At 37.3% G+C, this 13,812-nt stretch overlaps 1 protein-coding gene across 13 annotated transcripts in view; it reads left to right on the top strand.

Annotated features, from left to right (window-relative positions):
* The window catches only part of ENOX1 (ecto-NOX disulfide-thiol exchanger 1), a 545,438-nt gene that overhangs the window by 288,907 nt on the left and 242,719 nt on the right, over window positions 1–13,812 (top strand). For 12 of the 13 annotated variants that reach the window (XM_039251538.1, XM_039251540.1, XM_039251544.1 and 9 more), the window contains one exon: window positions 13,360–13,506. The exons of the other annotated variant lie outside the window; for it this stretch is intronic. In XM_039251538.1, the coding sequence (XP_039107469.1) occupies window positions 13,419–13,506 (88 nt within the window). In that variant the 5' untranslated portion in view covers window positions 13,360–13,418. The remainder of the gene's footprint in view (window positions 1–13,359; window positions 13,507–13,812) is intronic. 13 annotated transcript variants of the gene reach the window in all.

Genomic DNA, 13,812 nt, shown 5'->3' with positions numbered 1-13,812 from the left:
TTTTGTGATACAAACATTCAACAAACTAGAAATATATAAAGTTTCTCAGTCTGATAAAAGATACCTATGAAAAACTCACAGCTAACATACTTATTGGGGAAAAACTGAGAACGTTTCCCACTTAAGATGAGGAATAGGACACGGATATCTGCTCTTGTCACTTCTATTCAATAATATACTGGAGGCTTTAGCCAAGGCATTTAGGAAATTAGAAAAGAAATAAAGGATGTCTGGATTAGAAAGGGACAAATAACCTCTGTATACAAATGGCACAGTCTTATATAGAGAAAATCCTAAGGAATTCACACATACACAAAACTACTGGGCCTAATTAGTTCAGAAAGGCTGCGGGATAGCTCAATATACAAAAACCAGTTATATTTATCTACAGCAGCAATGAGCAATCTAAAAATGAAATTAAGAAAACAGTTCCATTTAAAGTAGCATCAAAAAATGCTTTGGTATAATGTAACGAAAGAAGCATTAAGTCGTAGACAGTGAATGCTGAAAAGGATTGTCAAAAGAAATTAAAGATGACCTAAATAAATGAAGAGAGACAACATAATTGTTGAAGACGTATCTTCTTAACATGGCATAACTCCCCAACTTTACCTACAGATTCAAAGCAATCCTATAAAAATCTCAGCTGGCTTTTTAAAAGAAATTTATAAGATGATTCTAAACTTTCTGTGAAATACAAGAGATGCAGAGTAGACAAAACAATCTTGCCGAAGAATCATGTTGGAGGACTCACTCCAGATTTAGCAGCTTACTACCAAACTACAGTAATGAAGACTATGTGGTTCTGGCAGATGGATGGACAGATGGATCAATGGAATAGATTAAGAGTTCAGAAATAAACCCATACATCTATGGTCAATTGATTTACAGAAATGGTGCCAAGACAATTCAATGGGGGAATAGTAGTCTTTTCAACAAATAGCCCTGGGACAACTAGATTTTCACATTCAAAACAATGAACTTGGACCATTACTCACCACATATGCAAAAATTAACTCAAGATGAATCAAAGACTTAAATGTAAAAGCTGAAACTATAACAAATTTATAAGGAAATATAAGTATAAATCTTCATGACCTTGGATTAGGCAGTAGTTTCTTAGATACAACATCAGAAGCATGATAAACAAAAGGAAAAAATAGATAAATTTTTCTTCATCAAAGTTTAAAACTTTTAAGGATGCTATAAAGAAAGGGAAAAGAAAACCTACGAGGTGGGAAAAAATACCTGCAAACTTTATGTATGGTAGAGGTCTAGTATCTAGAATATATAAAGAACTCTTACAACTCAACAAAAAACAAATAATTCAATTTAAAAATAGGGAAAATATCTGAATAGACATTTCTCCAAAAAAGATATACAAATGATCAATAAGTACATGAAAAGATGCTCAACATCATTAGTAATTAGGAAAACACAAATGAAAACTATAATAAAATACCACTTCACGCCCACTTAGGTTAGTATAATTAAAAAGGCAGATGATAAGTGTTGGTGAAGATGTGGAGATTTGGAACCCTTACTCATTTTGATGGAAATGTAAAATGCTGCAACCACTTGAGAAAAAGAGTTTGGAATTTCCTCAAAAAATTACTCATGGAGTTACCATTTGACCTTGTAATTTTACTCGTAGAGAGAATAACTTATAAGAGAACTGAAAATTACATGTTCACACAAAAACTTATATGCAAATGTTCATAGCAGTAATATTCCTAATAGCTGTGAGTATAGGAAACCCAAACAGCTAATGAATGGATATTCATGCAATGGAATACTATTCAGCCAACAAAGGGAATGAAATAGGGGTACCTGGGTGGCTCCGTCAGTTAACCATCCCACTTCGGCTCAGGTCATGATCTCATGGTTCTCAAGTTCGAGCCCCATGCGGGGCTATGTGCTGACAGCGAGCAGCCTGGAGCCTGCTTTGGATTCTGTCTCCCTCTGTCTCTGCCCCTCCCTTGCTCACACATCTCTCTTTCTTTCAAAAATAAACATTTAAAAAAAATTTTTAGAGGGAATGAAATATAGATACATGCTGCAATGTGGATGAACTTTGTAAACAAAATGCCAAGGGGAAGAAGTCAGACACAAAAGACAACATATTATATAATTCCACTTATATGACATGTTCAGAATAGGTAATTTCATGGAGATAGGAAGGAGATTAGTGGTTATCAGGGACTTAGGGGAAAGAGGTGTGATAATGGTACAGGTTTTCTTTTTGGGTGATAAAAATATTCTGAAATTAGATAAGAATAACAGGTGTACAATCTTGTAAATATACCAGAAACCATTGAACTGTACACATTAAAAGGGTAAAATACATGGTCTGTGAATTATATCTCAATATAAAAATAAGACTGTGCCCTGTGATTTCATAAATTTACTTCCTAGTTATAATTCTTGTTTGGTAGGTTTCATTGAATTTTTTAATGTAAACTATGCACATCGGGACAGTTTTTGTTTGTTTCTAATTTTTATCCCCTATTTCTTTTCCTTCATGGTAGTGGTTTATGCCCCCTCTACAGTGTTGAATATAAGTGGTGAGATGGGGCATCCTTGCCTTGCTCCTGATTTTATGAGGACTTGTTTACTGTATTAAAAATTGAATAAGATTTTATCTGTATGATTTTCAGTGATGCTTTTTATCAGGTTGGAAGTTATTTTCCATTCCTGGTTGATTAGTGTTTTACCATTAATGGATGTTTAATTTTTTCAGAAGTTTATTATTTATCCGTTAAGTGCCTCATGTAGCTCTTCTCTTTTATTCTTGAATCTTTCACTTTATCGTATACCTGATAGCAGTGAAATAGACAATGAGGTACAGGATCCCCAGGAGGATGTTCAGGGCTAGGGCTCCATGTGGCAATTGACATTCCTTGACAACACCTAGGCAAGGGTTGGTGGGAATTACAGCCGTCCCATGTGCCCAGAAGAAATATGAAATGATTTGGTAAAAACAGAACTATTACAGTGATGATAATGGAGAAAAAAAAATGTTGTTATACTTATGTAGCACCATATCCTATATAATTCAAAAGTCCTTTTCATTGTCTATGCTTTGTATTACAATTCAGCATTTTTCAGTCACTATAAATGTTGGATTTATATTGACTATAAATCCACAATATATTTATATTGACTATAAATAGCTGATCAGCTATTGCCCCTGATCTTCTATTTCTTATTCTTCATGCATTCCTGGCCTTTTCATCCAGTCCCAAAGTTTTCCATCTTCCTTATTGTGCTTCAGACCCTGAAATTCACTTCTACATCTTAGACAACTCTCTTCAAATCCAGAACCATATTCCAGGATGCCTTAGAAGCATGTCGACTTGGATATTTCACTTAAAATGCCCCAGACTCAGTTATTTCCTTTCCAAACCATTTCCTCTCTGTGTATTTTCTAATGCAGATAAAAGCACACTGTGCACCTCATTATTTAATCCACATTCATCTCTGACTTTGCTCTTTCACTTCTCACATTTAATCACTTCCATGCATTAATCTACTAAAATCTCTCTCAAATTGATTCCTGCTTCTGTATTTCTAGAGCTGTGGCGGGTTCTTCCCAGGTGGAGAATCAGAGCATCCTTCCAAACACCTATCCTTACCTCAGGGCTCAGCCCCTTTGGAGCTATCTCTCACTCATCTCAGGATAGCATTTCTAAAAATATAAATATAATTATGTTACTTTTATACATGGAACAATTTAATGACCTTCTCTTACAATATTTATTTTTAGGCTTTTTTTTTCTATTATTTTAAAGTAATGGAAATCTGTTCTCAAAAAAAAAAGGTTCAGATACTAGAGTTGAACAAAAATGTAAATGAATGGTGAGAGCCAGATTTCTCCCTGTCGGGCATTTGCAAATAAGCAAGGAGGGAAGGCTGAAAAGAATGAACCCTTTAGTGCTGGACTAGAGTTGGACAGGTCAAATATGAACTCAAGTTTAGCCTAATGCATATACAGATGGACAGATATAGGAACAGTTGTAGCTATATGTGAATACCTGGGCTTGAATATATACATAAATTTCCTAGCTCCTTCTGCTGACAGGGCCTGGGGGCAATGCCACCCCAGTGGCAGCTAGCACACCAGTGCCCAAATACTGGTTTCTAAACATTATTCTCCAATAAAAGGAACTAGTAATATTGGGAGAAATGTCTGATTCTAGGGCTGAGGCAGCAAAAAGGCAGTAGAAGCCTGGAGCACTTGGTATTCCCTAAAGCAAAAAGTGCTCATAAAACAAAAGAGTGGAGGCATGTCAAAGGGATAGAAGAGCTGACCTAAAAAACTTCCCAATGGCCAAAGCTTGAACAATTTGAGCAACAAAATAGATAATATGCTATTGGATCACAGTTGAAAGTATAAAATGAATATATGAGTTCATCCTAATATAAATAAATGAACAAATAAATAATTGGAGAAGAAGGGACAAAGCTTCCTTATAAAATAATTCCACATAATATAGACATGTATAGCTCTCACCAGGAAGTCAAGTTTACTCTCACCCCTTCAGTGTGAGCTGGACTTAGTGACTGACTTCCAAATAAGAGAATATGTGAAGAAGAAAAACAGTAAATTTACAGAGGAGAATCCTGGTAAACACTAGTGACTAAGGTTAGCATCACAAGTGGCAAGTCTGGTTGATATCACATGCCTCCTGATATGACAGGATGAAAAATGTACCCCACCTTCCCAAAACCCATAACCCTAGTCTAGTCATGAGGAAAACAGTAGACAAAACCAAAGTGATAGACTTTCTCTAAAATACCTGGCTAATGTTTCTCAAGACTGTCAAGGTCACGAGTAACAAGGAAAAACTGAGAAACTATTACACATCAAAAGAGATAAAGAGACATGATGACCGAATGCAGTGTGGTGTCTTGGACTGGATGCTGGAACAGAGAAAGCACATTAGTGGAAAAACTGGTGAAATATGAATGAAGCCTGGAGTTTAGCTAACAGTGTACCAGTGTTGGTTTCTTGGTTATGATGGCATGCGCCATGGTAATATAAAATGTTAATATTAGGGGAAACTAGGTGAGACATTTATGGGAACGCTATACCATCTTTGTTAACTTTTCTGTAAGTCTAAAAATATTTGAAATTTAAAAAGTTATTTAAAAAATTAAGAAGGCCTGGTATAAAACAGATACTAGCAGAGCAGAGCTTCTGTGGTTGAAGTAGAGTTGTAGAACCCAGAGTCCTGACTACCGGGCCTCCCTTTCCCTCCAAGCCCACTCAGTCTGCCTCTCCTCCCCACCCCCAACTCTAAGGTTATCTGGCATGAGCTTTGCAAACAACCGCCTATAGAATTAAACCCGAACTCCTTGACATGTCTTTCAGTTTCCTTTGTATTGTCACCCTTGCCTGCCTTCATAGGCATCTTCATCATCGGTTGATCTCCTGCCTCCTGTATTTATCTCCTTGATATATTGTAAAGGCAATGTCTTTCCTTCAAGCAGACCATAACCTTCTTGTTGTTTCTGCCCATGCTGTTCTTTCAGCTTAGATTTTTCTCAAGTTTGTTGAACCTCAAAATCTCTCCATTCTATGCCTTCTATATCATCCTAGAGTTCAGCTCAAGAGTCTTCTCCCCTCCGAAGTCCATAAGGGGAGGAATGTGCACTGGCAGTATTTCTACAATAATACGTAGCCCCTCTTAGCTGTGGGTATGTATGCATCTTTCCTCCAGTGGTTAACAAGCTCCTTAAGGAGGCGTCATTCATCTCTTTCTGCCACATATCAAGAAGTGCCTAGGACATAGTAGTTATTCAGTACATATCAAACAAATGGGTGACTGAATGAACAGTAGCAAGATTATTAAAAGTTATGATATTTCCTTTTTTGTGGTATTTATATGCATTTGGATGTAGTTGTTATAAAGCTCCAAAGTCAACATTTTAGTAGGCAAGTTTGGCCCCAGTTTTTCAGCTTAAAACAGAAAGCATTGGGTTTTGAGGAGTAAGTAATAACAGCCTTAATTCAACCAGTATATTTATAAAACATATTGAAAGAGTTTGTATTTTACTCCTTTATTTTGGATTGTACTCCTTTAAATAACAAGAATTCTACATGGGGTGTACTTTACAGGAAATTAAATGGGTGTTATAATGTTGCTTTTTCAGTCTTCTGGCGTTTGAAGGAGTTGTCAGTAAAGCTAGCTGCGTCCATTCATCTTCATTAGCCATCTTAAAGTGATGCTTTTTTGATGCAGGTGGGCTAGCTATCCTCAGGCACTTTAATTTGCCAATTATTGTACCCACGGATAAGAACAGATAGTGATTAGTTTCACATTTTGCTCACTGGGCAGCTTAATGTTCTTGTCACCTTACATTGAGTTTTAAATGTGCAAAGCACAGAGAATGTCCAGTGCTTTTCTCAGACTTAGGGGTGGGAGGGTGGTCATACCTAGTAATTTCAATTGCTTCTGAACACAGAAATTAAAGGGCTTGGATTGATTAATAAAAGAACAAGATAATATGGCAGAGATATATCAAGGAAGGGTGTGAGTGTGTACAAAGGCTTAGATGTATCCTTTTCTTCCTCAGAAGCACCGTTTGCTAGCTTATGAAATCTGAGTGCTAGTTGATGGCTTAGATTACTACTATTTAAGGAAAGAAAGAATGGTAGGATCTTATTTACAAAATAGCATTTAACCTTAATAATTTCCTCGTTTAAATATCTTAGACAACATAGGTTACCCAAAACACAGAATGAGATGCATCATTTTCTAACATAATGAATATTCACTGCCTTATACTTTGGACAATTTTACTCCAAGCTATGACTCACTAATGCCTTCGTTTAAAAATTGCCATAGAAAGTTCCCTTCAGAAAAATCCAAACCACCCGGCCAGTTTTGTCTGCTGTTCTTTTGCTTAATTGTCTGGGAGTGGAGTTGACTCGTTTATGGGAGCTAAATCCAGTGCCACTATTAGCAGAAAAGATTATTTAACAGCATAAGAAGGCAGGAGAAAATGTCAGGCACGTAGCATCGCAGACATAAACTTTATTTGCTACCCTCTCGAAGAATTTGTTTTCATATAATGTTGTTCACACCACTGATAACAGAAAATGTATTTAATAACTACTCAGAATTAATATGCTGTAGTATGCATGGCTGCCTAATTTAATTTATCTCTGATTAAGCCTATTATGTTTGAGATCACTTTACAGAAGAGATTTTTTTTTTTGCCAGCTGTAAGCTTATTTGAATTGTAATATAAGTTAATAATGTGTGAAATAACCAGTGGTGCCTACTTCTAAATGTTAATTTTGCCAACTGACTTCCTGAGATGATGCATACTCAGATCATTCATTGACATTTAGTTAATATCTTGCATGAAGACCAGATATTGGAATAAATAGGAAAATCAACTATTTTAGGGGGCAAAGACAAATGGACCAGTAGTGCTTTAGTTCTGAGATCCAGAGGAAAGGCCATTGCATTATAAAAGTAATTGAAAATCAATGATTGATAATCACATAACATGATAACTAATGCATAAATTTTGCTTGAGCTCTGTTCCAGCTGTATTCCTTCAATGTTAAATAGTCATTGGATTGTCTAGCGTGGGAATCTCAAGAGCTCAGCCATGACTGCTGGAGTGTCTGCCTTGATGTCTGGGCGGTTAGGTCTCTTCAGTGGGCCCAGCATGAGAGAGGGAAGGGACTTCTGCCACTGCTGTTCAGTGGCTTGTCCTACAAGCCTGTCTTTATGTCTGTCCTGAACCAGGTATTTCATCTGCCGGTCCAGTTCTCCTTTTCAGCATCATGGGTGGTCACCACCGAAAAAGTAATTGGATAATTATGACCCCTTGCTCCACAGCTGGACTCATCTTGAGCTGTGTGCCTCCCTAAATATGGTTTGCATGGCACAGAATGTGAATTCTATGATATGTATATATATTTGCATTATTTTGTTTTATTTTTATTATATTTATATTTGCTTCTTACCCACCCCAAAAGTGTCTTTCTCCCTACTTGGAATGCCTTTCTTGACCTTCTCACTGAAATTGCATCCAGTCCTCAAGGCCTTGTTTAAACCCTACCTGCCACTCTCCCAGCCATCTTGGGCCATAACCATTTCCTCTTTGATCTCCTCTTGAGGTTGGTGGCTCCATAAAGTTAGTCACCTGTCATGTGTCATACAGAGAACTTGAGTTTTAAATCTCTGTGGCCCCATAGTGCCAGAAACAGCTTCTTGTGGAAAAAAAATAATAGAAAAAAGAGAAAGTCAATAGATGGTGGTGATTGCTGGTCAGAATGAAAACATAAGACAGAAATGTATATATCGTGAATAAATGTAAGGTCAGTTTGTGGGTTCCCATTTGTTTTAAATGTGAAATGGAAACTTGCATGTAGTATTTAAAAAGTCAGAGCTCGTAAAGGAGATTTCTCTTTTCTTTGAATGACTCTTACTAGGCCTCTAGTTTGAATCTCAGAATGCATGTAAAGCAGTGTTTTTTAGCCCAAGCCAACATTAGAATCAACTGGGGAAATTTAAATACATATTCTGATGATTGGGATTCACCTTCAGACCAAATCAGGGAATAACATCATTTTAAAAAGCTAACCAGATGATTCTAGTAAGAAACCAGAATTGAAAACCACTGGGGTAAAGGAAACTTAAAGGTCTTTAAATTCATTCATCCATCTGGTGTCTGATTGCTTTCTACAGCTGCTTGGCAATGAATGAAGAAACATTCTAATGGGGGGATTAAAATTGCAATTTTTTGATGCAGGCATCCAGTGCCACATCCAGATCTCTCAAGCTACAAACCAGGGTGACCCAGTGTCAGGGTTTGTTGGCGACTGTCCCACTTTTAGCCCAGAAAGCCCTACCTGGTGAGAAACCCACCAATACTGGACAAACCAGGATCGTTGGCCAGCCTACCACCAACACACTCACTCCTTGGATTCCACAGTGTTGTTTCTTGATAAATTTATTTTTGAGAAGAAGGAAAAGCATGTGTTTAAGGCATAGTATTTAATGGAAGGAGAAATAATTAGAACACTTTAAAACCTTGGCAGCCTTGAGGGGAAAGAGACATTGCAACAGGTTGTGTTAGAATTCCTGCAATTAAGATGAAGGAGGGGGCTTTATTTTATGTAATTAATTAAAGAACATCAAAATATTCATTCACTTTTATCTCTGCTATGTAGAGAAATTAAGAATGATTTTGTAATATAAGAAGGCATTAAATGAAAATCCCAACTCTGTAAATATAATCAACTTAGCTATAAGCTCCTTGAGTATAGTTATTTTTACAAGAAAGAAAACAAAGACTTCTTGAAGGCTATGTGGAAAGTTACTGACCGAGCATCTGGCTCCTGGATAGTTTTCTGGTAGGTTCTTTGGCCTCTTTCCTGCTATATATCTTTTTATTCCCAGCAACATATAGCACAGCCTTTTCCTTTCAGAAAAAAGTAAATGTTGGTAGGTTGATAGAAAAAGTGAAAGCACTTTAGAAGGAAATAATTTTGGCAGTTTATTTTAGGAATTGTAGCATTAAGAAGTTTTCACCATGAGTGCCCATTTGGGTTGGTCCCGCAGCCTAAAGATTAACTTATCCCATAGTTATTTTTCACTCAGGTCATGTTGATCACTGAACAGCCAGTCCGATCACTACCCTGTTGATTCATTTCATTCACTGGTTGCCAAAATTGCCAGATGTGTCCCAGGAATCTGACTGTCTTCATGACCAAATCAAATCCAATGAACTGGCAGAAGTTGAGTCAGTGTGCTGTTGGCCAGAGATGTTGATGGTACCGTGCAGATGAGATGTTCATCAAACTTAAAAATGTTTAGTTTCTCCCACTCTAAAAGTTATATGCTGCCTGCTGCAGAAGAAACCATCCACAAATAAAGCTTTTGACACATGATGTTCTCCTTTTTCCCCCTTAACTAGAATGTTTAGCTGAGTTCATAAAACTCAGAGAAACATTATAGAATGGGAAGTTGCAGGTCAGCTGCTCACCCTTCTCAAAGTATGTTAAGTAGTACCTGAAAAAAAATAGGGATGATCTGTAGGCAAATAAGCTTGTAATACTCCAGGTAAAACAAAACCAGACTGGTACTTTGGAAGGGGGAGGACGAGACAAACACATATTCCAAAACTATCTAACTATAGAACTCTTTATCATCAATATTTGGAAGAACTCCATCCAACCTCCCAATTTCCCAGTTAAATAAACTGTGTCACAAAAAGGTTAAGAAACTGATCCAGATTCAAGTATTTCCTTTAATTGTTTTCCAGGCCACCTGTTTCCCACTGTCATCACCCTCCATGTTTATATTGCTTTCCCTAATTGCCTTTAAGAACTTATCCCCATCAATGCTCGGTAACTCACAGGTTGCTTCCAATGGACCAGCTTACCAGTGATGTGATGCCTAAGAATGGAAGTGAAAACTATTCACTTAGAAAAGATGTACTTCTAGAGAGCTAAAGGTTCTCCTTATGCTCTGATTTTAATAGCTTTTATTTATTGGGCATCTCCAATGTGTCAGGTTCTTTTTATGCATTATATGATTTAACCCTCATAAAACCCTGCAAAATAGATAATACTGTATCTGTTTTCCTATTGGGCAGATTATTATCTTTCTGAAGGTCGTACATTCAGCAAATGGAAGAGTTAGGATTTAAAACAAGGTCAGCCTGACCACAAAGTCTTCCATCTTATCAAGCTCAAAGATACGATCACAGCTGCACTAGAAGCATTGTTGTTGAAAACAGTTATTTTTTTTAAACAGTTATTGGCCCATAAATGAGTATGGCATAGTATACAGAGAATTACATCATTTCAGGTAGACAAATTTGTAAGAAATGTACACAGAAAAATAATATACTAAAAGGATAACCAGCAAACTGACTTAAATTTATTTTGGGAATGAGATAAGAAATATGTACAATATACATTAGTACATACATATATGCATGCATTCTTCAACCAAAACCAGATACTGTTCAGGGCAAAAAGAAGACAAGAACAGAATCTGAAGATAATCTAGGTATATAATTGTGAGAATCTCTTATGTGGACTGTTTTTGCTGGATAATGGTGGTTTCTATATGAATTTTGCGTACATGCTGTTGAATGAACAAATGAATGATAAGTAAATGGAGTTTCACAGTAAACATTTAGTGATTTAATCAGTTGACTGCCTTCCTAGTGAGTGATCATTGTTTAGAGTTATCTTAAAGTTAGATGATTTGTCTGCAATCTCTTTTCTTACTTAATAAGCTTAGCTTTTCTTAAAATAGTTATTTGGGCCAGTCATCTTGCTATTTTTTAGGTCCTTTTCTTGATGTCTGTTTCTTTTATTTTCTTCCCCACTCTATCCACCCATCTCTTCCTTCTCACTTCTCTTCCTTCCTTCTTACATTTCTTCCTGCATACTAAAAAATTGATGTGATATCTACCTCAAATTGATTATTGGTCCAAACATCTGCAGCCAAGATAACAATGAGACACTATAAACATAAATTTGTAGAGGGGTTCAACTCACCTTGCATGACACTCCCTTGAAAATAATATAGAATTAAATTATTTTGGCGACATCCTCCCTGAAAATAGTTGGCTCGTAGCTAGTAGTTGATTCTGGGTAAACCTAAAATTCTCTGGAAAAACATATTAGACTTGAGTATATAATAAGTATGTAAAACCCAAGAAAAATGAATAAGACTGAAAACTTGTGTTCTGTCAGATTGAACACATGCATTCATATCTTTTTATTCCATAAATCTCCCTAAAATAAAAAATGCTACAAAAAGATAAGCAGAGAATGAGAGCAAAAGAGACCAAACCAAGGAGGAGGTGATGCTAATTAAGAGATGTCACCAGATATTGCGGAGATGGCACACTGATGGAGGAGGGGGCTGAGACATACTGGGAGAAGCCTGCAGATTCATTCCGCAGGCCCCTGGAGAGGCTTGGAAGGGTATGAAGGTGAGACAAAAGGGGCTTGGTCACAGGAGTTACAGAATAGTTAGCAGTCATTGGTGGAAGGTGGTATAGAGAGTTGTGAGACGGCGTTCCTCCCCCTGCATCACACTGTCACGACAGTTCTCCATCCATGCTGGGGGCTTGAAGCGTAGTCTCACTGATCTCAGAGATCAGTCTTAGGGAAGCTGGACCCAGGACAGAGAGGTGAAGCTGGGGGCATTAAATGAAACTCCACAGACAGCAGGTTAGACTCTCCTGGACTAAGCACAGCTTCAGGGCACCCAGAGCCAGGGACAGGCTCGTCAGGCACGAGTTTGAAGGATCCTGATGTAGAGAAACTGAACAACTCCGAGAAATGATCTGACTGGCATTTGGAGTCCTCATCAAAATGGCTGGATTCCCCACTGGCTACCTCACAAGGATGCCTGCCAGATAATAAAAATGCCCTGCCCCCACTTGAAGCTTCTGGTCAGTCTTTTAGGGACTCACGGTTCCTAGGTATGTGTGTATGTGCATACATGTGTGTGTGTGTGCCTTAAATATAAATAATCATCAGATATCTGGGTATAGCTCCCAACATAAAATATATAATAAAATATAGAGATCAAAACAGAGAAATTGGGAGGGGGCACTCAATGAAAATATAGGTAACTCCGAAGCAGAAGAAAAACTTTTAAAAACCTAAGTATCTTTAGAAAGATGAGAGGACAGTATTACATCCATGAAATAAAAAGTGCATTCTATAAAAAAGAAAAAAGGAACAGTCCAAAAATAAGAGGTCCTAGAAATTAAACTTAGCAAAAAATATAAATAAACAAATAAATAAAAACAAAGTCAAGCAAACTTTCTAGGAAGTAGCTTAACAGACATCAAAGGTCAATAGGGGAAGAGGGAAAAGAAGATAGGAAATGTGGATCCGTCCATGAGGTTTAGCATTTTACCATGGGAGTTCCAGAAGGAGAAAACAGGGGGAAAAAATGGTGAGTAGTCAAGTATTCAAAAATAATGTAAGAAAAAATTTCAAATGGAACAATGGGAATTTCCAGATTTAAAGGGTCCATAGCAATGACTAGGAAAAAATCCTCACTGAGATTCTTTAGTATGAGATTTTAGAACACCGGGGATTACAAAGAAGATTCCAAAACCTTCCAGAGAAATAAGAGAGGTCATATAGAACAGATCAAGAATGCCAATGGCACCAGGCCCCTCAAGCACAACACTGGAAGCTAGAAGACAATTCAGCCTTCAGAATTCTGAGGGAAATGACTTTTTACTTAGCATTCAATTACAAGCTTAACTAGCAAGCGCCAGAGTAGAATTAAGACATTTTCAGACACTCAAGGAAGGTCTCAACGAATTTACCTCCCGTGTACCTTTTCTCAGGAAGCTACTAGAGAATGTGCTCTACAAAAATGAGGATGTAAATCAAGAAAGAGGAAACCATGGGATCCAGGAAACGGGGGACCCAACACAGGCGAGAGGCGCAGGGATTTCGCAAGATGGTGTTAAAAAGAAGCCCCAGGACAACAGGTGGGCAGCTGGCCTGGGAAACCGCTAGACCAGACAGACTTGATGGGCGGCTCCTCGAGGGAAGAATAGATGTGACAGTTTAACTAATGACTTTGATCATGGAAAAACAAAAACAAAAACAAAAAACGGTTTAATAAGCTTTTAAAGTTCCTTTGAAAAGTCCAGGAGCAGTAATAGATACACACACACACATACACACACACACACACACACACACACACACACACCCCAAAGAAAAAAAGGCCGCCAGGAAAAATGAAATTTAGAATAAGATAGGAAGAGTATTCTTACACGTGTAGTAAACAA

Source organism: Hyaena hyaena, unplaced genomic scaffold, assembly GCF_003009895.1.
Source record: "Hyaena hyaena isolate Hyena2069 unplaced genomic scaffold, ASM300989v1 scaffold_394, whole genome shotgun sequence".
NCBI lineage: Eukaryota > Metazoa > Chordata > Mammalia > Carnivora > Hyaenidae > Hyaena > Hyaena hyaena.
Note: the sequence above shows the minus strand (reverse complement) of the source record. Positions and strands in the feature narration are given on the sequence as shown.